This window comes from Bos javanicus, chromosome 6 (assembly GCF_032452875.1).
Source record: "Bos javanicus breed banteng chromosome 6, ARS-OSU_banteng_1.0, whole genome shotgun sequence".
In the NCBI taxonomy this organism is placed as follows: Eukaryota; Metazoa; Chordata; class Mammalia; order Artiodactyla; family Bovidae; genus Bos; species Bos javanicus.
In genome coordinates, this window is record NC_083873.1 from 63,621,970 (window position 1) to 63,649,933 (window position 27,964).

A 27,964-nucleotide genomic window follows, 5' to 3' on the forward strand; every position below is an offset into this window, starting at 1 on the left:
TATTATAATAGACACCATTTATTGAGTTTAGTATGTTGACAGCCACTGTGCTGAGCTCTATAGACTTTCCCTCATTCAATCTACACAACAATGGAGGTACAGGCAATATTACCCTGTTTCATAGGGGAAGAAGCTCAGACTTATGTATTCCCCAACAACATCAAAACAGTGGTTTCTTTCTTCAGACCACAATGCTTAGCTACCATGCTTTATTGCCTCTTGTGGAAATATCTTCAGTAGACTTAATTACCAGGTATGGGACTGGGAGATACTACTGATTTCACCAATTATTCAAAACCATTTATAATACTCAAGTCTATTAAAACTTCATTATCTAGAATTAAAGCAGCATATTTTATCCTAACAGTCCTATTTATTTTTATTTTTTAATTTTCTATTTAAATATTTTTAAGACTATATTTCAATCACATAGGCGATTAAGCAGGTATATATAAGTGATGCTTCTACTAGGTGGGCTTATAAAAAGCAAAATAAGAGTGAAAAGGAAGTATTTTTTACTGTCTAAGAAGCAGAATTAAGAAGCTGTATAGGCAGAGGCATTGTCTCTTAAATCTAATTGAATTATGACAACAAATAAAAAGTATTAATAAATGCAATCTCACAGCTACTATTAATTGTTAGAATATTTCAGATGCATGTGTTCAATTTTACTTCTGGAAATAAAATTTAGATAACTTAATATTTGTTTATTACAAGCTTTATTTGAGTTATAGAAAACAATATACTTTTATTTGTAATTTAATGATGCAAATTGTTATGCAATCAAATAGTTTACAGTAATTCCTTTTATATTTCACCATATCCTTTTATACAGTATATATATGTAAGGAATAAAGCTAATCGTTTAAGAGGTTTAATAATTTTTCTTAAAAAAAATTTCCTTCAGTGTGTTTCTAGGTATAAAGCTCATAATTGCCAAAATACGTATATTAAGTGCACGAACCCAAGTCATTAAATAAAACTAAGGTCACATTTATAAAAAGAGAAAAAAAAGTGCTAAAGAAGACGGTGCACAAAAAACATGCACTTAATACATATGTTCCAAAAGGACATAAACTGTAGTTTTAGGCACTGCCATCTCTTCAAATTTTCTGTACCAACAATATCTAACAGGACTTTTGATGTCCAGATGCTACTGTAGAAAGATGACCAAGGCAATCACGTGCAGAAAGCTTGTGTGTAATGCAGAGAAAATAAAGATAGCATTTGGAAGTAAAGGCTTGCAATGATAGTTGTATGATACCTGAAAGGCTTGGAGTGTCCTGTTATTAAAAAGTTAAAGTCTAATAATGCCACTGGAGTCATATGAATGATACTTGATGTACAGAAGTCACCTTTAAAATGATTTACAATTTGTAAATAGGCAGACATTTTTGTGGTGTTACATTGACAGTGTGGCTTCTGTAACAAGTAGCTGATTAACCGTGAGAGCCAATTATTTCTCCTAAACCCTAGTATAAAATGGACACATTGTAAATATGGAATGTTTAACATAGATATTAGACTTCAAAAATGACAATATTCAAAAATCCCCCAAGTTTTAATCATATTGCATAGCTGAAAATTCATATATGTATAAAAGTGTTCTGTTCATTCAAGCAGAATTTTGATCCAATCTCCTTCAATTTCCTTCTTTCATACTGTAGAGTGGATCCACAAGTTTATTGTGCACATGCATTAAACCTTAAAGAAAAAAAGCACATTTCTAGCTTTATTTCTAATTTGAACTGTATCTCATTTACTTTAGAAAAAGAAAGATTTAATAAAATACAATGTATATTAGCTACCACCTAATACAAAATAGTTGTATTGGAAATATGCAAACAAAAATGTTTCAGACTGTTTAGTTTTCCCTTCTCCAGAGGATCTTCTTGACCAGGCATCAAACCTGGGTCTCCCATATTGTAGGCAGATTCTTTACCGTCTGAGACATCAGGGAAGCCCCCAGTACAAAATGGTTGTATTTATTGGAAAGATGCAAATAGAAATGTTTTGGAATGTTTAAACTACCTAGCAAGTATCAATTTATGGTTATGAAGTCGTAGATCTAGAATGGGGTATAGGTTCTTTGTAAGTAACCAAAAGTAAGAGCAGTTTTGGCTTTAGAATTTCAGTACGACAAAATAAAAGATTTGAATACTAATTACATCTAAAGTCTATTGAGTTTGACTCTCTGAGAAGCTTAGAGTCAAACTCTAGTCACACTCTACTGAGGAGCTCAGAACTGTTGTTACTTTAGTTCTCCAATGTATTACCCTATTCACTCATCTGGCAAATTATTTTTCACTTTTTTACATGGGTGTTTACAATAGGGGTTGATGACAAGTCACTCAGACAAATTTACTAAAACAATAACCTACATTAAATATTAATTTCCAAGTAAATTTAAATTTCATCTTATAATTGGCATGCTTGTAAACTCTCCTTAATTATTAAAGCTTCTTAGGGAAATCTTCCAGTTACTCATGTCTTTGGGGAAATAAATGGTCCCAATTAATCAACTAAAGATTTTATTTGGAGGTCAGAGAAATCAGTTAAATTTACCACGCTGTTAAGAACACGGAGACTGGGAAAAGGGACTAATGTGGTTTTCTTAAGAAATGGAATTACTAGATTGAGGACACAGGGTACTTGCTAGTAAGGAAGTATTCATTATCAAAAGACTGCAGAATCACTCTAAAATTCAAACTGTGAAGACCCATTTTTAAGAGCTAAGTAAAGGGACATGTAAAGAACACTAAAGTCCTACTACATGTAGTAGGAGAAAAACCAGGAGTGGAACAGTCCTGAGAGAAATATTCACTAGTGCAGTTGAAAGAATGTTAATTACTCAACAGCTTACTTCAGTGTCTCATGAGCACCTCAAACTTGTTGACAAAGTCCAGATCCATTTTCCCCTTCTATACCATTTCTTTAAAAATATTAGTATATGGTATCATCTATCCTTTGCTGAGCTGCTAACACCAGACAACTGAAATTCACTGGTGATGTTTTTTATTTTAAACTCAGGAGCAAGACTGGTTGACATTCCTTTCAAAATACATTGCAAAGTAGCAATATTTCTTCATCTCCATAGCTGGTCGAAGCCACTTTCCTCTCTAATCTTACTACCAGCTCAACACCTATTTGCATAATTTTCCCTTGTCTAATTAAAGGAAAAAAAAAAAACTAGATTATACCATTCCCCTACTTAAAATTCTCTTATTGCTATGGTCACTTAGAAAATAATTTAGATTTTAATCTATTTGTTTATCCTTCTGATCTCATGTCCTTCCACTTTCCCCTTTTTATGTCACTCTCAACCCTGGCTTTGTTGCTATTACCTCAGAAAGGCTAAGCTTGGTCACAGTGCCTGGTCTTTATGTTTGCTGTCTCATTTAACTGGGAATGCTCTTCTCCCTGAGCAAAGCATGATTTTTCTCCTGTAGACTTACTGGGTTTCAGCCTAAATGTCACCTTATAATGAACTACTATTTCACTTTCTTTAGAACAATATGCACTCTCAGAAAATAAACAGGTTCAGGACCTTAAATTTACTACTCTAAATTCTGGGTCTATAAAGATCATGATACACAATGGAAGCTCAGTAAACATTTACTTTAAAAAATCTGTGAAGGTTCAGTGAGATGGCTTCTGGGAAGCTTTTTTTTTTTATATAAACAAAATGAATTTAGAATATATATTGTTAAAAAGGAGAAAGGGAGAGAGTGGAGACCAAGATTCTATAACTCAAGGTCCTTAAGACTGAAAAGAATCAAGAGCAGTGGCAGAATGGCTAGACATTGAAGGATGCTTAATCATTAACGATAAATTTAGAATCTTGGAGGTGAGACTGGAGGGACTGAAGTTAAAGTGTTCCACGCAGCTGGAGAGAGAGAAGGGTCAGAAGGTTAGAGTGAGTAATGGGAACAGCTGGAAGACAGCAAAGCAAGGAGCACAATTAACCCAAGAAATGAAAGAATTATGTATAAAAAGAACTAAATTAAGCATAAAGGCACTTGATAGGTTCTGCCTCCACCTCAGGAATATGACAGCTATTTAGCTATCTGGCCTTATATATAAAATGAAGTAACCTCTGCTCAAAAGTTCAAAATAGAAAGCAAGGTACTTAGCATAGCGCATAAAAGGCTTATAATGATGTTTGGTTTCTATGTCTTAGATAATGTAATCTCTAAATACTTGAATATAGTTTCTATAGTGACAGTTCCATAAGTTATTTAGCCTTCCCTTCCACGCTTACCAGTGCTTTGAAGATAAAAAAGCCTATAATAAAATCCATGAGAATGTGGACAAACCAACAAATACTTCATTCATTCAACTGTTTCATGCAAACTATCTCTGAAGCTAGATTTTAAATTACTTATTTATTGGCATGTGTTATTTGCTCAAAAAATGTTAATACATAAGAATATTTTTCTCAGGGCTAGTAACTCCTCTCCTCCAATATTCTTTTAAAAGGCCACTGACATGTGAGCCCTCATTTGCCTTTTCACTAAATTTTTAAAGTTTAAGTGAGCCCCATTTTAGCTTGTACTTTCAAAACAATATACTTTGTTTTCTATTCTATTAAGAGGAACTTTCTCTGCTACTGTGTTAGTTCATCCTTGCACCTGTGCTGTTGATTATGCCATTTTCTTGAAAACTAAATGCTAGGCATCTTCAACAGCTCTCAGTCCCATCAGCTCAATTAAAGTTTTCTTCAAGTACTATATAAATATAAAAATCTCCTCCTTAATGTACCTTGGATTTCACAGTGATTTACATAATTTAGGTCTTAAACTCAAGTGGTATCAGTGTCACATGTTTATCCATCTACCTGCCCAACTTCCTAGAATTTACCAAGTGTCTCCAATGTACTAGGTATCCTTTGAGATGCTGAACTAATGCAGTGAACCAAAACTAAAGTCCCTACCTTTATGGAGCTACATTTTATAGATATTTTCTCAAATCACTTAATGAGCCAGTTTTTATGAAGAATGCCAACTACCTTCAGGCAGGGAAACTTATACTTCTTTTGAGTAATACCACAGGAGACAATACATTTGAAGGCACTGTAACTCATGTTTCCTGGCTGATGACATTAACTGGAAAATAAAATTTACATTTCCTAAAAATGAACATTAAAGGGTAATTTTTTATACTGCAAAAGTTATCTGCTCATGAAAAAAATTTACCAGATAATTATGACTAAATAGAACCAATCTTATTTAAAACAAGATTTAACTGAAAAGTTTACAAACAGTATGTAAAAAGCAGCAAAGTGGAGACTAGAGAGACCTGAGAGGAGACAACAGAGACAATGGTAATCTCAACCATGTAGTTTAGAAGATACATGTCTTCTAGCGTATCAGCTCTAAGAGGATCGTCCTACTTGATATAATTCACCTACCATCTGCTTAAAGCTTTGACCATGGTAAGAATACATCAGAGCTTAAAAACGCACAATTTAAAACATCAGGATAAACATTACAAAGCCAAGTCATTCATAGTTTTTTTTTTTTTAAACTAAACACTAAGATAAAGCAACTTGTACATAAGATGACTTGTACATTAGATAAAGCAACTTCCTATACAAGAATGTGATAAAAAATAATTGCCACTTAAATCATAAATAGAAATAAGTAAATTCTAATGAGAGAATGATGAAAATGTATAGACTTCTGACATGTTGCCTGAAGAAGAAAAGCTAAATATAGATTTTATGGTTTGGTTCAATCTGAACTCATTCAAGGTCTATCAAGCTATTGGAGTAGGGCTTAAAAAGGATAAAACAAAACAAAATGTTCACCATGATGATAGTGTCTTGAAAATATATTACTTCAAGGACATAACACATAGGTTTTATTAAAAAAAAAAAACTGGAATAAAACAAATTATTAAAATGCTTTCCTGTGATCTATTTATATCTTTCAAAAGATATACTGAAATAAACTTCCATTTGCTAATGAATTTTATTGTTTTAGATGTAGTTAAGATTTCTTTAGGAGCTAATAATTAGAACCCTTTAAGATTCCTATTGATCCTTTTAAAGGGATGGTAGAAGAAAGAATAGTGGTATGAATGGTATTTGAAGAATTAAAACTATGCGATTCATTTCCTCCAGTATATCTAGCAATAATCTAATAATGAGGACATGACAAATATATAAAATTACATTTATAACGTATAAATTTATGAAGTCAACCATTCTACCTTGTATCAAAATTCCTTACTGTAAAATGAGGTCTATATATAGCCCAGAACAAGATCTCAAATCTATTTTTCTCCATATTGAAGGAAGTATCCTGACAGAGGCTGATGTCCTGAATCTCTTCAGAAATATGTTCAGCTTCATAATTTGTAAGTGACTTAACATCCCTACTAAGCCTGTTAATTCACCTATAAGTGGGATTATAAGAGTAGCCATGTCATAGAATTTTGAGAATTAAGTAAATCAGTAAGTATATTATGTTTAAAATAGCACCTGGTAATATAAGTATTGGCTGCTGTTATTTTCTGATAAAAACCAGACCGATCAGACAAGGGGGGTTTATCTGGGAATTACTCGTGCTAGAAAATGGCAATGTTAAATGAATCTCCTCTAAACTGGCATTAAAGTAGGTGGATATTGAAGACTGCTTCTGTTAACTTTGTCCAGGAATCTAATAATTGTGATGAAACCTGGACTACATGGAAATACATGGGTAAAATGCCATCAAGAGCTCTATGTTATTCATAACCCATAACTGAGCTATTCTCTGTTTTTATCTGTCAAATTACTAATTACAATTTTCAGTTCAGTTTGGTATATTTGTGACTTGGTAAAAAGCTGGTAATTTAACTGATAAAAATATAAATGACTAAAAGTAATCTAAGGTTTAACAGTAAGGGAAACATTTAAGTAAACTACTATATAGCCATTAAAAATACTTCTGAAGAACATTTAGTAAAACAAGAAAATTCTCACAACAGGTTAAGTGCAAATACAAAGCTCTATATCTATGATCAAAATTTCATGTTAGAAATGAGACTATTTTCCCTGTTTGCCAAACTTCATTTGTATTACAGTCAAGATTTTTTGACATTCACACACTCGCATGAACCATGAGTTACTGATTTCCTTTAAATTGAATTTTCAAGTTATTACTATATTTCATGAATATGACATGCTGAAAAAGTATAAGACATGCTATTATTTTATGTACAACTAAGGAAAACTTGCTCCCAGATAAACTATATGAAGTCAACTTTAAACATCCCAATTTCAAATTAGATAAATGTGAAAAAAGCAGTATCTTAAAGCTAATAAAATACAGTAACCTCTTTAACCTTGTCAAAGCAATGATATCCATGAAATACAAGTTTGGTTGGTTCAGTATATATTTTTTCTAATATATATTAAACACCTAGTTATTAGAGTAAAAAGATTAAAAATATATTTTCATTCATATAATATCACCAGTATACTTACTACATACTTTGTGAATTATTGACCTATATATATGACTAATTACATCATATTCAGTCACATTAAGTTTTAATTGTTATCTACAATGGAACATTCGCCCAATCTACTTTTGAAACTTCAATGCTCACCTTTAAAGTATTTCACAGTTTTAACTCTTAATTCTAAAGTAGCATCTTCATCACATACAAAAATAGTTCGGGGATGCTGCTGGAAAGCTGAAACAGTCCACATGTGATTGACTCCTTCTTCTATTGCTTTGTAGAGAGCAAATGCCTTGTGTGCGCCTGTAATGAGGATCATTACCTGAAAAACCATGAACAATTCTTAAAACACGTTCAAATGACTAAGAAGCTCTATTTTTTAAAACAGAGAATTTAGCACCAATATTTTTCTGAGGATTGAAATAAAAATAAATAGCTCCGTATTTCTTCATAGTCCAAGATTATTTCTACTCTTTAAGGTAATAGGCAAGCACAAAGTAAACAAAGTAAAATGGTATCTTGTAATGGAGTATTACTAAATATACCATAATGCCTATGATATTTAACACATATAATAATGATGTGCAGAAGAAACCTGGGAGAATAAAGAAAAAGAAACAGGCTGTTTTGTAAAAGCAGAGTTACATAAATTACATAACCAGGAACGATTTACCAAATTGCTCTAGTCCAGATAAGTAATAGATATTACTTTGGAAAAGCAAAGGACTCTAAAACAATAGATATTTTAAAAGTAATCTAGAGTCTGAAGACTGTTCACTGAATAGGTTCTATATAAAGCTATTTTGGAACAAAACTAGATTTAAAGAAGGATTCAGAATCTACTTAAATATAGGAACTATCCTTTTTTTCTCTTAAGACTCATATGTGTTACATAATTGAGACCCATCCTTAGGTACAGAAAACCCAAGCTCTTGGTCCCAAATCCCTAATAGCCTATGAGATAGTTCAAAGAACATGTGCAAAAGTGATTAAGTGTACAGATGTCTGAAAGAATCATTTAACATTTTTAGCAGTAACTCAATCCTATTTTACAAGTTAAAAGTTTATGAAATAAACCTTTAAACATTTTTTCTCTTTACAATTGTTAACTAAAAAATGAATGTTAAGGTGGTTATAATTCTAAAATATCTATAACAACGTAAAAATTCTATATTTCATATTTTATTGCCAGAACTTCTAAAACATGGAGGAAATTAAAGATTAATAAACCAGATATTATTGTATTTCTTTTATCAAGATTCACTACTTTTCATTTTGGAGCTATATCTTGAAAAATATCAAAGCGCAAAAATGCATTTAAAATGCATATGAATTTCTACTTTTTTTTTTTTTCAGTAATTCAATAATTTATTCCTCTAAAAAAGTGTGTAAAAGTATATAGCTCTCATTCACAAGGTATATATGAATGACATTTAAAATGGAGGCTTTTTAGTATTGTTTCTTTTATCAAAGTCTTTTAGTGTACTGTACCAGCGCTATACTGTAGTTTTTTTAAATGAACTTCACATATTTTTGTATTCTTTCAAATTGTTTGCTATATATAAAAGAAGCTCACTGCAAAATGCTTGAAGGAAAAAGGAAACAAAAGAAATTCAGAACTTCCCAGAAATGTACAGCCTTTACATTTAAAAAAGGTTCTGAAATATACATACAAGCATGCTGGACAAACCCACCCCTCTCCCCTCCCCATGTCCCCTCTTTAGTTCAAACCAAGGTAAGAGTTCTGATTTCTGCAGAATTTCCAAAATTAAAAATAAAAAAAATAAAATAAAGTAAGTTCTCACTCTGTAGCAAATCCAGGGCTTGTACATTTCAGATTAATTCAGTAAAAAACTCACAGGTAAAATAATGCATATTTAAGGGAAATATTATACAGACTTTTTCACACAGAAGTACATAATAAGATTTTTTTTAAATCTATTGCCATTCATTTATTTTTGCACAAAAACATATAAATATGTCACCAGCTTTTTCTTAACTTAAAAAACTTAAATAAAAGACACCAGATGAAAACTACCCTTTGCTGCCTTTTTTTTTTTTTAAGTTTTTGTAGGGGTTTTTTAGTTTTTTGTGTTTTTTTCTTTTTTTGCTGAGAATTGGGTTTCGAAGGAAGAAAAGCCCCTGCATTAAAAACAGCCCATTAAAAAAAAAAAAATTCAAAGTTCTGATGAATTCTGGGAAAAAAAGCAACCCCAAAGTGGTAAAAGATTACAAATATCTACTTTATTGATACTTCTTAAGTATAGAAATCTCAGTTCAGTGAAGAATTAGTATGCCTATAATTAAAGGCATTTTTAAATTAAAACCACCTATAATTAAAAGCACCTATGATTAAAAGCATTCTTTTAAACATTAAAAATGCTTGATATAATGTAAGCACAACACTGATTAGTGGCTTTATTAATTAGTTTTCCTTATTGGAAATTAAAGACACAGGAGTTAAAACAACAACAACAAAATATTCAAGTTCTTTGCCCTGTCTTCTATTCAGAATCTTTGGAATTAGAACCCAAGAATCAGGGTCCCTTAAGTGATTATTATGCAATCTGGCATAAATCCTTATACTAGCATTTGAAAAGTCTGTTTAAAGCAACTTTAACACCATTAAATGGGAATATGTAGTGATAATTGCATGATAGATATTTATTGAAATGGACATTATTTCATTTCAGGAGTTTTAAGACGATTTGGTGGTTTCAAAGTTAAACACTGAACATAGCACTTTCTATGAATCATCTCATTTAACTCCTCAAAACAGCAGCATAAGAATAAATACTATTCTTATTTTCCAATTTTATAGATAAACTGAGGCACAGATATTCAGTACCTTGCTGAAGGTCTTGGTAAGGCTACTATATAAACAAGAGGTCTGATTCCAGCAACCACATCCTTAACAACTACAATAAGACATATATAACCTTTAATTGAGAATTATGAAGACATATCTGGAGAATCAGGAATTGAAAAACATTGTTCTCATAATGTGATCTGATGTTACTAATGTGATCATTTCTACTCTATCTGTTCCACTATTTTCAAGGAATAAGAGAACAAGATTTAAGGAATAAATGTGAACAAGATTTAAGAGTAGCTCCTGTCTGAAACCAAACCTTTAAGGATAAGCAGAAAAGGGGGCATTTCAGACAATTATGGGTGGTCAATAAAAAGCTAGAAATTTGGTAAGGCTGAACCATAGGGTAATGAATGGAAGTGGCTAAAAACTGACTGAAATTTGAATATGAGTCTTTTCATGCCCAACAAAGGGGCTGGATATCATCTTGTGATGAAGCAGCAGGGAATCAGAGACTCATTACATACACAAGTAATAACTAAATTATGTTTTTTTTTTAAAAAAATTGGGCTGTAATATAGAGAATGGGATAGGTAAAGGAGATAGGCATGAAGTTTAGAATGGGTTTGCAATAATCCTCAAAAATAAAAACTGATATAGACCAGAAATAAGGCAGTTCTGATGAGAGCTGGTCCCTTAATTTATCTCTAAGTTAAATGGTGGAATGTAGTGACTGATAAGATGTGAAGAAGCCTAAATGACAAAAGTTTCAAGCTCAGATAATTTTCATGGAGAGTGTTTCTATTCACCAAGGGAGGCAAAGACAATTTTGGTAGAAAGATGAATTTTGAACAATTAAAGGAGTCACTTGAAAATATGAATTCTGCAGCTTCAGAAAAAGAACTGGCTAAATTGGTAGTTATCACTGTATTGAGCACAGTTGATCTTTCTGGAATAGTACTAAACCTTCTGAGAAGAGTATTACAAAGTGAGACTGCTACTGATGTGTTAATTAAACAAACAAACAAAAACATGCACACAAAGAGGTCACTGAGAAGACTGCCCCAAAGTATGCATAATGAATATACAGTGCTAGGATGAGAACCCAAGGCAGATGGAGGACTGACTGGGAAACAATGGGTCAGAAAGGAAGAAGAATAGTAGTTTTATGACAGAAGAAATAGGAATAGATGATGAAAAAGAGGCCCAGTAGGATAAGACTTGTAAAAGGATGATGGTTTTAACAGTTAAGAAATCATTGGTGATGTCTCATATTCAGTAATCAACAAAATCAAAAGTGGATTTTTAAGTTTTAATGGTCATCACAAAAATAAATATTCAAATTATTATATATAACAATTTTAAAGATGCTACAACAGTTAAAAACAATTTTGTGCCTTTTCTTTTTGAAACATCAAGGCTGTATATTGTCACCCTGCTTATTTAACTTATATGCAGAGTACATCAGGAGAAACGCTGGGCTGGAAGAAGCAAAAGCTGGAATCAAGATTGCCGGGAGAAGTATCAATAACCTCAGATATGCAGATGACACCACCTTTATGGCAGAAAGTGAAGAGGAACTCAAAAGCCTCTTGATGAAAGTGAAAGTGGAGAGTGATAAAGTTGGCTTAAAGCTCAACATTCAGAAAATGAAGATCATGGCATTTGGTCCCATCACTTCATGGGAAATAGACGGGGAAACAGTGTCAGACTTTATTTTTTGGGGCTCCAAAATCACTGCAGATGGTGATTACAGCCATGAAATTAAAAGACGCTTACTCCTTGGAAGGAAAGTTATGACCAACCTAGATAGCATATTCAAAAGCAGAGACATTACTTTGCCAACAAAGGTCCGTCTAGTCAAGGCTATGGTTTTTCCAGTGGTCATGTATGGATGTGAGAGTTGGACTGTGAAGAAGGCTGAGTGCCGAAGAATTGATGCTTTTGAACTGTGGTGTTGGAGAAGACTCTTGAGAATCCCTTGGACTGCAAGGAGATCCAACCAGTCCATTCTGAAGGAGATCAGCCCTGGGATTTCTTTGGAAGGAATGATGCTAAAGCTGAAAACTCCAGTATGTTGGCCACCTCATGCGAAGAGTTGACTCATTGGAAAAGACTCTGATGCTGGGAGGGATTGGGGCAGGAGGAGAAGGGGATGACAGAGGATGAGATGGCTGGATGGCATCACTGACTCGATGGACGTGAGTCTGGGTGAACTCCGGGAGTTGGTGATGGACAGGGAGGCCTGGCATGCTGTGATTCATGGGGTCACAAAGAGTCGGACACGACTGAGCAACTGAACTGAACTTTTTGAAATTACCTTAAAAATATAAGCATTATCTTAAATCTCAGTAAAAATCAATTTTAATACTTTGAGGGTAAATTTGGCTTTCGTCAAACAGCCAAAAGTTAGTAAAAATCAGATCTGATAGGGAGATAGCCAAGCTGTGGATAGAACCAACCTGTCTAAAATGAATTATGGGCAAAAATAACTCATTTAAACTGTTTCTAACAGTAACTGAATAATATATGTGACAGGCAATGTACTATGTTAGACATACATAACCCAATAACGCTTGGAGATTATAAATTAGTGAGGAAAAGATATTAAACAACTAAACACAAAAAACAATTATAAACTGCAAAAAGTGTTATAAAGAGAACAGTACAGTAAAACAGAGTAAAAGTAATTTTGATTATGAGGATTATGGTCAGAAGAGGGAGCTCTGAAAGCTGAAAAGTGGTGCTATTTTAGCTAAGCAAGGACTAGATAAAGTATAACATTTCACAATTAACATCAGTGTAAGGCCTCAAGGCAAGAAAGGAGTGAAAATTGAGGGCAGTGACCTCTGTGGTTCACGATCTAGTAGATAATTCCTAAGTCTTAAGAAATCTGTAATAACTTACAGGTGTCACTTCCAACATGTGCACGGAAGGTCCTCATTATCTGAGCTGCCCAAATGTGAAGATACTCATTGATGCACTGAAGACTTAATCTCCCAGTCAAACCTACTTTCCACTCAACAGAGGCATGCCCCACACATGGATCCAAATTTTACACGTACTTGCAGTTATTGGAAACATCATTGAAGAATAATTGACATCAGAGTTAAAACTACAAGCAGATGAAAATCTATACACATTAAGCCCATTAAAATTGAAGATAAGCAAATCATTAAGTATAATCGTGTGATACTTCTTTCAAAAGAATGTTATGAAAAATCCAGCGGCATTATTTATAATAGCCAAGACAACAAGAACAACCCAAGTGTGCGTCAGCAGAGGGTCGGTGTAAGAAGATGTGGCTTGAGTGTATACACACACACACACAAATATTACTCAGCTATAAAAAAAAATGAAATGGTGCCATTTGCAGTAACATGGATGAACCTAGAGAATATCGTACTAAGTGAAGTAAGTCATACAGAGAAAGACAAATATAGCACTCATATGTGGCACCTAAAAAATAATACAAGTGAATCTATATAAAACAGAAAGATTCACAGACACAGAAAACAAATTTATGGCTACCAAAGGGAAAGGGGGATAAATTAGAAATATGAAATTAAAAGACACAAACTATGTAACAAGGACTTACTCTATGTAGAAATGATCTGAAAAAATATATATATATCCGAACTGAATCACTTTGCTATACACTGGAAACTAGTACAATATTGTAGGTCAACTATACTTCAATTAAAAAAAAAAAGAATGATATAGGATAAAGCATTAAAGCCCTTAGGAAAATGATGAAGCCCTAGTTTTGTCACAATTTTCTCTATAATCATGCTGGGAATAAATACTATGAAGTGAATGGCATCATGTAATTTTGTTGGAAAACCTGAACAAAAGAAAAAATCAAATGTCTGAAATAACTCTCTTCTAAGAATTAGTGTAAGAATTGCATTATAACTTAAATCTTGCTAAATGTAAGAATCTTTTCCTGTAACTTTGAGTTTTATGTTTTAGAACTAAGATTGCTCTGAATTATTTTCAATTTATTTACTAGGAAAAAGGTCTTTTTCATAAACCAATTATTATTTTCACATGAAAAACTCCTGCATTCTGAATGACAGTTCTGTTTACGTATTCAAGCCTAGATATATTTATATCAAGATCAGTTACTTATTCACCATACGTTGTCTATACTCTTTCCCTTGAACCTATCCAATCCTGCTGCCAGAAAGGGATGGAGTTTCGGGGTTTCCATATAATTTAACTACTTATAATCATGAGCTGACTATAATTTGGTCTGTTATTCTCAGGGCAGGAAATAAAAGATTAAAAACTAAAAAATATAAGAGTCTACTGTTCAGAACTCTTACCTTCTTAAACATACCAAATTTAGAACAGATCACGTCTTAGAGGGGTTCTTTATCCACTGGAAACCAACTAAGCTATGCTTCTACAGTCAAGAAGCACATGACACTAAATTACTTTCAGGCTCCAAAAGCAGTTTAATGTTAATTAGAACTGCATCTTTCCTGTAACAAGTCCTTTTATATAAAGTGTGATGTTAGGACATCAAATTGTGAAACAGGAAGAGGCAAGTGAAGCAGTACCTCAAAAGAGGTGGTGCCTAATTTTTAATTTCCAGCTCCAAAGACTTAATTTACTTGAATTCTAAACATGGCAATGAGCCTGACAGCAATTACTGAAAGCTAAACAACAATTTATATTGCAAATATGATTAAATCAAAACATCACTTATTTGACAACATAATTTCTCCAAAATCTACAAACATCAAAGGAAAAATATCAAAGAACATTTAATTCTTACTTCTCTAGCATCCATCACTGTCCCCACACCAACTGTTAGAGCCATAGTTGGCACTTTTGATAAATCTCCGTCAAAATATTTAGCATTTGCCAAAATGGTGTCCATTGCTAGAGTCTTTAATCTTGTCCTTGATACTAAACTGGATCCTGGCTCATTGAAAGCAATATGACCATCTGGACCAATTCCTTTCAAAAGAAATACATACATACACACATATACACATAAGTAAATAAGGTTTCTCACATAAATAAGTTTTCTCAAAGTTAAACGTGATTTTAAGACCAAAGAAATAGTCATAAACACACTTACCTTGTTTTATCTGACAGCTGAATTTCTAATGCTGCAGTAAGATATTTGTTCCTATATTTGATTCAACAAGTATTTCAATGTTTTCCATATGCTTAGCATTGAGCTAGCATGATTCTAATAGCAAAATTAAGTATCACTTTATATTAGAATAATACTTTATAGTGTGTAAAGCATTTTCACATGCATCATCTCAACATCAGACATATTTAACAATCTTGTAATACAGTCAGATTAGGCATATCTATTTACCTCATCTCCCCCACCTATTTTTTAAACTCAAAGGAAACTCTGATGCTCAAGGATAATATATGACTTGTTCAAGGTAATAATTTAGTAAATAACTAAGACTAAACTCAGTCTAAATCTTCTGATTCCTAACCTAGTAGTCTTTATAGTCACACTTTAACTTGCTTGCTTTTTAGTCTAGATAGGGCAATTAACTACAGGACCTCTCTATAGTACAGTTTATAAAATGTCTACATTGGACAAGTTATTATCTAAGGCAATAGTTTTCTTCAAACTTTTTTTGACTGTAACCTATAGCAAGAAATACATTTGACATTGCAATCTAGTACACATATAAATACAATTAAAATAAGAACCGCATGAAATAATACTTACTCTTACTAGGAGTCATTCAAGCTACTTTTGATTCCATTCCATTTACAAAAGGGAAATGCTGAATGTGACTGACCATACTGATTTCATAAGCTAATAATCTGTGACAACCACAATTTGAAAACACTACTTTGAGGAGATCTACTACCAGCTCTAATACTCAAGACTGTCTCTAAAATATAGGTAAGAATATGACATTTCTTATTTGAAGGAAATTGGAGGTAAATCTTTTTATAAAATTAAGAATCTTTCTGTGTAGTTATTACTAAATCAAGTTTTACATACATGGACCCTACTTGCTAGTCAGATTTCTGGCAACTTCAATCAAAAAATAAACCCACAAGTTCTCTGGGTCAAAATATCTGTCATATTTATATTCTGCATATTTAATGATACACAACCCACGCCAGTGTTCTTGCCTGGAGAATCCCAAGGACAGCAGAGCCTGGTGAGCTGCTGTCTATGGGGTCGCACAGAGTCGGACACGACTGAAGTGACTTAGCAGCAGCAGCAGCAGGTATATCTTATTGATTCTTAATACGTAATTCTAAAAACTTTTCCCCAGGCTACAACAAGGTAAAATATGACAAAGAGTAACCTGGTTTTGAAGGAAGAAAGAAATGAAAACCTTAGGAAGCAGGTATCAACTTATTTAGTCGCTAAGTCATGTCCAACTCTTTGCAACCCCATGGACTGCAACAAGCCAGGATCTTCTCTCTGTGGGATTTCCCAGGCAAGAATACTGGAGATGGTTGCCAATTCCTTCCCCAGGGGATCTTCCCAATCCAGGGATGGAACCCACATCTCCTGCATTGGAAGGCAGGTTTTTTACTACTGAACTACCAGGGAAGCCCAAGATACGAACTACCAAAGCACAATGCATACTAAGTTGCTTCAGTCGTATCCGACTGTTTGCAAACCCACAGACTATAGCCTGCCAGGCTTCTCTGTCCATGGGATTCTCCAGGCAAGAATACTGGAGTGGTTTGCCATTTCCTCCTGCAGGGGATCTTTCCGACCCAGGGATCAAACCTGGGCCTCTTACGTCTCCTGCATTGGCAGGAAGGTGCTTTACCACTAGCACCAGCTGTGAAGCCGTTAATCTAAGGAAATCTTTAGTAATACAGGATTAACTTTTAATCTAGTACATAAAGCCCAGACCTATATGTGGTTAATATGCATGCTTTGTTTCCACTATTAAGTATGTATGTGCTTGGGAATTTTAAACCATAGATATCTCTCTCTCTAGATTTGTAAAACTGTTCTGCCTTTCCTCTTCAGTATAAATCTGCCCAGATACTTTTATTTTTTTCTATAGAGGAAAGGATAGAAACAGGAAAACAAAGAGTTCCAGAAAAAATAGGAAGTCCTCCAAGATCAATTCTAGTGGTCTCACTGGTGATTTGAGTCCTACAGAAGTGTACAGCAAAGCTGAAGTTAACCACAAAGGCTCATGATGGAGAGGAGTCAATACAGCCCCTTAATGACCATGAGTAATTACCAGAAATTGAACTTCTGGATATAAAACTGTATTTTTTAAATGTTCAGAATTTTTTATAAAGCTTTATCAAATTTTCTTTAAAATAATCATCAACTCTAAAAACCATGCTTAATTCTTATTCAGTCTTTGAGTCTATACTAAGGTATCAACACCCTTATGAAACATCCCTAAAACCTCTGAGTCCGAGTTGTGTGTCTTCCTTGTGTCTATAGTTCTGTGGGCTAGAAGGTAAACTTCATGAAAGTAAAGACTTTTTTTTCCACTACTATATCCTGATATTTAGAACACATGACACATAGAAGGCCCTCCATAAGTAACAGATGAATAAATGAAAGGAGGCTGGTATTCTTTGGTATGTTCAGTATAGTTTTTTCCTCCTCCTTCCCTTCTCTGATCCCCTTACAACAGGGCCTAGATCAATTATAACACCCTATATCTCATCTCTTTTAGGCAGAACTGTAGTGGTCTAGAGATAAGTACTTGTGCTAAGCTGAAACAATCAGAATTTCTCTCTAGAAATCTGAAATTTGACCAAGGGATACAAAAAGAAAGAAGTCATCTAGAGCTGAGGCATCAAAATTTGATGATAGCACTGCAGGAGAGGCTCAGGTGAGTCCCTGCTTCAGTGATCTGAGGCTTATGGTTCTTGTTCTTCTAAAGACGTATTTTTTCAACTCTAGTATCAATTCTGTGAATTACTCCAGAATCATCCCAATAAACTCACTTTTGGTCCCATTAGCAGATTATAGTTACTTGCAAATCAAAGAATCTAATCATGTAACCAAAGTAGAGGGTTAAAATCTTCCCATCATCTTTTAATTTTACCTTTTAAGCACAAATTATCTTAAGATCATTTTAAAGTTAATAATGCATTTAGAATCTATTTATAGATTTCCATGTTTGTGTATTTTATTGTTGGATCAGAAATTGCATGATACACCTTATTCTTTCTCCCAACACTCTCTCATCAGAGGAATTTCTGGGAGTGTATTTCCTCCTTTCTCCTATCTGTAGAGGGACAGGAACTCTTGCTCCATTTCCTAGGAGTGAGCTATGGTGGTTACTCTGCAGCTCTTCTCTGGTCTTATTATTTCCAATTCAGAGGGGAGAAGTAGGCAACCCCATTCTAGCCTCAAGCCCAACCTGCCATCTCTAATTCAACTTTACCTTCAATAAGGCTGATATTTTGATCCCATTTGGCTCAGTTCTTAGTGTTTTTATTAACCAAACCCTGGAACAAAAGAAGGGTAAGTGGTAAGACCCAGATACCAAGCCTCATCTTGAAAATCCAATGATAACAACCTAGATCAACAAAGGCAAAGAATCAAATGAGATTCTTTCATGAGACACATCCAGTAATGGGGTATTCCAAACAGGGAAAAGTCCAAAGAACATGTAATAAGCCAACCCTTCATTCTCTACATACTATTATATGTCCCTTGGATGATAAACACAAACTGTCAGACCCTGGATTGGCCCATGACTACAGTGAAGGTGTTAATGGAAGAGGAAAGGAAATCTTAGATTTGGTTTTGTTTTTTTTGCAAGGGGAGAACTAGAGGAAGTTTAAGACAAAAATTGGTTAAAAAACAATATTAAGTCATTTTTAGTAATAAGAGTCATTAATAAACAATTATGATTATGTGCTATTAGTTTCAAAGGGAGAGAACTAAGGTGGGTTATTTGAGGAAATGCACCAAAAAATTTAGCTAAAAAGAAACAAGAAGTGACTTAAAGCTATGAGGAAAAAAGAAAGTTCTACTAGAAGTATCTGAAAAGCAAAACTAAACATTAAACATTACATTAAGCTAAAATATTTTCTGGAAAGTAGGCAAAGGGAAAAAATGGACTTAAAGAGCTCTTATCAAGTTTTTTCCCCCCAGTAAATTCTATTTCCTGGCATTAAGATGCCAAAGGATTTGTCACAAGAAGCCTTTTGTAAGATCAATGAATTAACAGGAAAAAATAAGCCCTCCATTAAAGTAAAAAAAATACTATTTATGTTATCCATGTAGTCATTTTTTAATACTGAAGTTTTAATAACTGCTGTATCATTTTGTATAATGGTATGAGTGAAAAGTCACTCAGTCATGTCTGACTCTTTGTGACCCCATGGACTATACAGTCCATGGAATTCTCCAGGCCAGAATACTGGCTGCTGCTAAGTCACTTCAGTCGTGTCCGACTCTGTGTGACCACATAGACGGCAGCCCACCAGGCTCCCCTGTCCCTGGGATTCTCCAGGCAAGAACACTGGAGTGGGTTGCCATTTCCATCTCCAATGCATGAAAGTGAAAAGTGAAAGTGAAGTCGATCAGTCCTGTCGGACTCTTAGTGATCCCATAGACTGCAGCCTACCAGGCTCCTCCGTCCCTGGGATTTTCCAGGCAACAGTACTGGAGTGGGGTGCCATTGCCTTTTCCAAGAATACTGGCGTGAGTAGCTGTTCTCTTCTCGTATAATGGTAAATGAGTGAAAATGCTTCTTGACATAACTAAGATGAACAAGTTAGGTATATTATTTTACCTTATTTTGGTATAGAGTTTATAAAATCTAAAGAATACATCAGTAGTGAACACAAACATTTCAAATGTACTGCCTTGCCTTGGTATTGGTAGGTTCAAATGATAATTATCCCAGAATTGAGCCATATGGACAAAACTAGAATGCAAATATTTTCCAGGAATACTGAAGTAATATTAGTAAGTTTTATTTAAAACATAGATATTTTCTACTTTGAAAAGCAAGAGTCTAACTTGAATTCTTGCTCAAATAAAAACCATCCCCTATATTTAAGGCAGTAATTGATATTAGTTCTGCTTGGTAGATAACAATTTCCTCAATGAGAAAAACTTCATTCTTGCCAGATATCCTTAGAGGTAAATCAGTAAAACAGCAGGACATTCAATATGTTAAGAAAAAATTACTTTACAAACTATACCTCAGAGACAAAGAGTAGAGTAACACTTAATGGAATGCCAACTATATACCAAGCACTTCACTAGGCATTTCACACAGTATAAGATGGTTAATTCTTATCAATTTTGAAATGGTTAATATTAATCCTATTTTACAAAGGATGAATTATACTTAATTAGTATACTGAACTAATTTACTGAAGTCAATAAATTTCCCAAGATCTTACAGATAAGTAGGTGGCCAAAACTGGATGCTAGTTTTTGTCTAACTATAAAATCCAATTTTCCTCAAAGGCAACCAAACACCCCAAAAATACTTGACCACCTACCTCAACCATAAGTTAACCAGGTCTAATTCATAAAATTTTGAGCATCTTCTAATAAATCATAAGACATATCTAGATCTAACAGATATGTCTACCTCTAGATATCCAGTGTTAATTTAGAGCTTTTAGTATGTCTAGGTGAATACTAAAGAATCTGGCAAAAAAAATTTTTGGTTTGTTTACATGATGTTGTACTATTCAGATGCTGCACTGTGATGACAGAAAATCATACTGTCATTACAAAGGTACAGACTCTTTCACCTCTCTTCAATGGTAGATCAGGAAGACACAATACACACACACATATGTATACGTGGGTGTGTGCGCACACGTGTACATAGACATTTTAAGTGGAACTTTAATTATACATTTATTTAGATCTTATTAAGACAATTATAAAGCTCAATTCATACTAGCTAAAGGCTGATGATAAACAAAATCTGACATTCTTGACACGTTTCTTGGTGAAATGAAGCCATTTAATGGTCAGTAGAAAAATGTTAAAATCCACCTGTACCATATGCAAACTTTTAGAGATTTAATGCTGTAATTTGATAAGAAACCTGGGTTGTAATTTTAAAGAAACAGTAAAAGAATAAGAGTATCATTTAGGAAAAGAAACACATCATTCCTTTTCTAAGATGTGGTAAAGTGTCAGTTCTAAAGAGTAATTATAAGACTTCAACAGGGATTAGGAGCTATTTCTCAAGCCACAATTTAAACAATTCCCCCTGCAACATTAAAATTATTTTTTGATGAATATAAAGTAAAACGGAAATCAATAGCTAAATAAATGGGTATTACGGGCAGTCACAGATGTTCTTCACATTACACAAAGGTAAGTTTTTTTTTAAATTTAAAGCACCTAATCCAAGTTCCAACAAATGACTAATGACAAAATGTTTTACATACCTCCAACAAAAAGATCAATTCCTCCAGCTTCTTTTATTTTCTTTTCAAATGCATCACATTCTGCTTGCAAATCTGTAGCATTCCCATCAAGGATATGAGCATTATTAGGATCTATATCAATATGCTTAAAAAAGTTATTCCACATATAAGAATGGTAGCTTTCAGGATGATTTCTGGGAAGTCCTAAACACAAAGTTAATGAATAAAAATATAACTATTTTCAGAAATAAATCTAAAGTTGACTCTTCTGATTAAGCCACAAATGCTATTTATATAATCTTTCTATGCCATATTCAATTTAAAAGCATTTTTATATGGAATAAATGCTTATTATGTCAGACATTATTTTAACCACGGTAAATGTATGTATTAACTCAATGTGTACAACATCTGTAGAAATACTAGTATGAATCTCACTTTATAGATGAACAGAAACACTGAAAAGCTAAGTCACTTTCCTAGGGTCAGGAAGCTCATGGAGGTGCTGGAACATAGAAATCTAATTCATGTGCATTTAATCACTATATTCCACTTCTCAAATATAAAATTTAACCAGTAAGATTGATTTATGTCTTAAATTCAATATAAATTAAGTGGCTGCTGCTGCTAAGTCGCTGCGGTCATGTCCGACTCTGTGTGATCCCATAGACAGCAGCCCAGCAGGCTCTTCCGTCCCTGGATTCTCCAGGCAAGAATGCTGGAGTGGGTTGCCATTTCCTTCTCCAATGCATACATGCACGCTAAGCCACTTCAGTCGTGTCCGACTCTATGTGACACTATGGACAGCAGCCCACCAGGCTCCTCTGTCCACAGGAGTCTCCAGGCAAGATACTGGAGTGACTTGCCATTTCCTTCTCCAAATTAAGTGGCTACACAACCGAAATCTTTGTCCATTTTCCTCTTCTGTTATTTCTATTTGCATGCAAGGTATACTTAACTACGACAGTTCTTTGGCAGTCGTGCTACCATTAAAAATATACACAAATAAAATGTAAATGTTAACACAGAGTTCATATGTTTCCAGTTCAGCAAGTTGTGCTTAGTTGCTCAGTCGTTTCTGACTTTTTGTGACCCCAGGAACTATAGCCTGCCAGCTCCTTCTCTATGGGATTCTTCAGCCAAGAATACTAGAGTGGGTTGCTATTTCCTTCTCTAGGGGATCTTCCCAACCCAGGGATCGAACCAACGTCTCCTGCACTGTAGGTAGATTCTTTACCTGCCGAGCCATCAAGGAAGCACAAGCAAGTTAACAATGAATAAATTATAAAAGCTTCAAGGCTACAAATATAAATAGCCTTATATTTGAAAAAATTTTACTAATTACTTTACATACATATTAATTACTTTATCCCCACACTGGTTTTAACTTTGTTTTGAGGAAAAAAGAAAAAAAAAGAATGAGAAACGTCAATGAATTGGCTCAAAGTTGATGGAGCCAGGACTGGTAAGTAGCACAGCTGAAGATTAGTGCAGATCTTCTAATTTCCAGTCCCATGGTCCTTCCACTGTGTCATGCTGTCATTACATAAATATAGACGTTTTTACATAACCTTCCAACCCCACTACAAGGTGGTACGTTATACTCTAGAAATATAGTCATTCAAAACAAATTTAAATAATGTTAATATTCTCAAAACATACTCAATTTAAAATATAACATATCCAAATAATATATTCAAACAATATAGCTTACCTACATATTCATCCATGTTAAAGGTCTTCACATATTTAAAAGAAAGGTCTCCATTCTTGTGATATTCTATAAGTTTTTTATAACATCCTAAAGGTGTACTCCCTAAAACAGATAAAGATTCCATTTTCTAACAGTCTAATTTTTAAAAGAGTGTATATTAACTTTATTCTCATCTTACTTAATCGTATTTTATACATATTAGGCAAATGATTATTAATTTAAATACATATTCAATTAATGAATATATGTTGAACTAGTCTCTTTATAAGATACCCTAAAATTTTAGGAAATCAGAATTTGCTGAATAAAGCTGAGAATCTGTCAGCTTAAATTACAGCTTGGAAAATTCTTATATTGTTGGATATCTGGAATTAATGGTGTATATTCCAAGACTAGAAACTTCTAGAGAGCACACATTTGAATTAAAAGAAAAATAAACATCCCACTGATAGAGAAAAAATCTTTATCTAGGGAGGGATTTGTAGCACAAACGATATGTAAATAGGTCAAGTGTTGACCATTTAATGAAATCAAAGGGGAAACCAGAGCTGAGTTTAAATATTGCCTCTACTTTCAAAATAGAAAGTGGCAAGGACTGAGTGAGGAACCTTATCCTTTTTGGAATTCCTGCTTCTCATTTTGTGTTACTGTCAACATATATCAGCTAAAATGTATAAAGTAAAATGGTTTCTAGGAAATGGGATCTTGGCTTTGGATACTTCATCTGAGCTCTTAATATTATTGTTTTATAAATGTGATTCTTTCATATGTTTTATAAAATTAAGATCTGATTGACAAGAGCTCCATGAAATGACACAATAAAGATAAGTGAATTCAGCACCTTGCAGATGTTTTCAAAATTGCTTCATTTTTTTAAACTACAAATTCAAAGACTAAACTGACTGCATTCTTATAACAAACAACCTGGCCCACACAATCCTGGTCACAGTATTGGATTTTTAACCCACCTACCATCACAAAGCAAAATAAAAAACAGACACATTAAAGTTTCTATTCAAGAAGCAGGGAGAAGTATGGCAGAACTGAACAGCATCTGGCAAAACAAAACAAACAACCAAAAACAACAACAACATCAAATACAGAAGAAATCTGGAGTAGTAAAAAAAAAACTGCCTCTCATTTAAGATGATAGGATAATAGAAGTAGCTAAATATCACGCAGACAGGTTCAGAGAACAGAAGATTAATAGGTTTTCTTAAAGTTAAAAGCACAAATTGTTTTAAATTGTCATAAATAATTTAAAATTTATGTTGTCAAACTTTCTAATTCCTTATCAAAGAACTACAGCCCACTAACATGAGACCAGGATAAAAGATGGACAAGTATACTTTTCTTTATTCCTTTCTAGGAACATAACAAATTTTCTATGTCTATCTTTTGATGTCAAGAGAAGAGTTACAGGATTCCCTCCATAATTTAAGAGCATATGAGGAAAAATTTAAAAAGTTTTTACAATAGTGATGACAAAAATACATTCATTTTCTACGTTTTAATCAAAATGGCTGAATAGAAAAAAAAAAACAATAGAAAAAAAAAGATATGATACAGGGTGAACTGGTAAAAGAAACTTCATTTTAATATATTTGCTTTGCAATACTCATTTGCGATTCATGGGGTCGCAAAGAGTCAGACACAACTGAGCGACTGAACTGAACTGAACTGAACATAATTAATTCAGTAAGTGTTTACTATGTTTCAGATCAAACAAAGATTAGGACTCTTTCTACCATGGAAGAACTCACAAGATATGGATAGACAAGTACTAAATAACCATAACGCAAGGAAAAATATTATAAAATAAACTATGAGAGATCTGGAGAAGCATAATGAATCAAAGGAAAGACTACAGTCTTGGTTGTTGAAAGGAGGATCAAAAATAGCATTTCAATGGAGTCTTTGAAGAAGAGGTGAAATTCCCACAATCAAAGAATGGGGTAAGTCTTGACTGAAAATAGAAAAAAGATGGGGGAGGTTCAGAGATGACATTTGTATGCCTACCATGTGCTAGATGCTACACTGGTGTTTCATCTGTTAGCTAGTGTAAGTCTCACAAGTCTGGGAAACCGGCATCATGTTTCCCATTTTGAAGGTGAAAAAAACTGGGTCAAAAAAATTAAGGAATGTGTGAAATATCACACACATGGCAGTGAAGTCAGAGATTTAAGAGAATCTGCCTGGTTCTGGAGCTCACAAAGTTTTTATTATACAGCACATTAGCAACACTAGTGAAAGGAAAGCCAGCAAGTTCAGGCCTGTTCTTTCAACTACAAGCAGTCTAACTTGCCTACCATGATTCAGTGTAGGGGAATGGTGGGAGTTAAATCTGGGAGGCAGCTCAGGCCCACAGCATGCAGGCCCTTAAATGTCATGCTTGTCAACATCACTTCAATAAATACATACTGAAGAGATATTCCCCAGAACTGTGCTTGACTGTACTTGTATGGGTGTGCATGCACAGTTGTGTCCGACTCTGTGACCCCATGGGTTGTAGCCTGCCAGGCTGCTCTGTCCATGGCCTTTTCCAGGCAAGAATACTGGAGTGGGCTGCCATTTCCTACTCCAGGGGATCTTCTCCACCAAGGAATCAAATCCGAATCTTCTGTGTCTCCTGCATTGGCAGACAGAGATTCTTTACCACTGTGCCACCTGGGAAGCCCCAGAATTGTGCTTGGTGCAGCATAATTATAATACAGCATGTTATTTACAATTACAGAAATGTATGTTCACATTTCAAAAGCACAGGGGTGAGGATGGGGCATGATTAACACCGTCACTGGTCAATGAAGGAGAAAAGAGATAAATGTCAATAGAAGTTTTTCAGAGATCAACCTTTGGCAGGTGTATTACTAAGTAGTTATACTATCCAAAATAATGCAAAAGGGTTGTATATTTAAATACACACAAAAAATGTTTACCATTGCTGGTGTTTATGACTCTGAAGTGTTTCTGTCCCCACACTCAAATTACTGTTTATTGCTTCACAATTAACACAGAGTGTTAATTAAGGCTGCTAGTCTGAGCATGGCCTAGGTTCATACAAGGCAAACGGATACAGAGGTCTTATTCAAACACTGCAGCTCACATATCAAAACTGTGGGTGCCAAAGGGCCCACTTCCAGTGTACACAATTAAAAAAAAATTGCTCTTTGCCATTCTCACCAAGAACTACTGTCATGGACCAAAAAACAAAACAACAAACAAAAATAACAACTTGGTGAGTCAGAGTACCCTTCATGGAAATTATGCAAGTGAAAAAAATTATGATTGTAGCTTTTATGAGTTGACATGTATCGGGGAAAGCAAAAAAGGAGAAAATGCTGTTTAAATAAAACACATTTATGAGCATCTTAAAGTTATATAGTGTTTACAATATATAAAGGACTTTCTCTTATTTGAGCTGCAAAACAACACTGTTAGCTATTAATTTCCTTACTTTCATTAGGTAAGGAAAACAAAAATTAGGGTGTATAATAAATGCCCTGTAGTCATCAAAACAATAACAGCTCTCATCCCAGAACCAATACTCTTTTCTGTGGAAGTCAAAACATCAAATAAAAGTGCCATGGTATCAATGACACTACTTGGTTATTTTTAAAGAAAAAACCTTAACAGAGAACTAAATCCAGCAAAATATATAATTAATGCTTATGTTCCTTCTGTCATGAAGACAGACACATCAGTCTTCAATTTTTCAGTTATATTTCTAAAATAGAAAGAAAATAATCACAGAAATAGCAAAGAGCTAATAAGACGATATGGAGAAGGAAATGGCAACCCACTCCAGTACTCCTGCCTGGAAAATTCCATGGATGGGGGAGCCTGGTAGGCTACAGTCCATGGGGTCGCAAAGAGTCGGACACAACTGAGGGACTTCACTTTCTTTCTTCTATAGTTCCCTTTTGGAGAAGGAAATGGCAACCCACTCCAGTGTCCCTGCCTAGAGAATCCCATGAAGAGAGGCCTGGTGGGCTACAGTCTATGGGGTTGCAACAGACATGACTAAGCAACTAACACACACAAAATAAGATGACATGAGGTAAAATTAAGAGGCAATAGTACATACTTTAGGTACCTCTTAATAATCAATGAGAAAGCTAATCTCCTAAGATATTTCTTGAATAGTGAAAGCAACACCTCTAAATACAAACAAAAAACTACTAGGAAAAAGGGACAAAAAAATATCATGACCCTTACTTGAGCTATATTTCTGTATTTCCTTTTGCATTCTGGAGTGGTAGGTGAGACAGAATTTTAACAAAGAAAATAGTAATGGAATTTAGATACTAGATATGGAGAATTTATATCTATATATTTGACTTTATATGCTAATATATTAAATCAGTGATATGACAAGAAATAAAAAGGAAACATTCTATCAAGGAAAATCCTTCAATCTCAGAACCTTGAGTACCTAACATGGAAAAAAATGGTATATTACCTGTTGGCAAACCCAGTGTAAAATATCTGTCTTGTCCAGGTCTGAATTGAATGATGCGATTACAGATGTATTTGGCTGCCCATTCACTAGCCAAGTCATAGTTATCAAGAATTACAAGCCTCATTATGGTGACGCACAGCTTCCAGGACAAGAAGTTCAAACCTGAGAAAATTTCATTGTATGA

General features: G+C 34.0%; 2 protein-coding genes across 3 annotated transcripts in view; both read right to left on the minus strand.

The window, feature by feature from the left end:
- The window catches only part of YIPF7 (Yip1 domain family member 7), an 85,920-nt gene extending 78,238 nt beyond the window's left edge, over nucleotides 1–7,682 (minus strand). The window contains exon 1 of the mRNA XM_061420056.1: nucleotides 7,597–7,682. The gene's annotated coding sequence lies outside the window, so the exon portion shown is untranslated. The remainder of the gene's footprint in view (nucleotides 1–7,596) is intronic.
- On the minus strand, nucleotides 1–27,964 carry GNPDA2 (glucosamine-6-phosphate deaminase 2). Of its 2 annotated transcripts, XM_061420051.1 has the most exons (6): nucleotides 27,781–27,964; nucleotides 23,322–23,423; nucleotides 21,629–21,811; nucleotides 15,045–15,229; nucleotides 7,597–7,771; nucleotides 1–1,704 (listed from the first exon to the last, which is right to left on the minus strand). In XM_061420051.1, exons 1-6 carry the CDS (start codon nucleotides 27,902–27,904, stop codon nucleotides 1,643–1,645), a joined length of 831 nt encoding a protein of 276 aa, XP_061276035.1. In that variant the 5' UTR covers nucleotides 27,905–27,964; the 3' UTR covers nucleotides 1–1,642. The 2 variants fall into 2 exon arrangements, with proteins under 2 accessions (XP_061276035.1, XP_061276036.1); XM_061420052.1 differs by lacking the exon at nucleotides 23,322–23,423.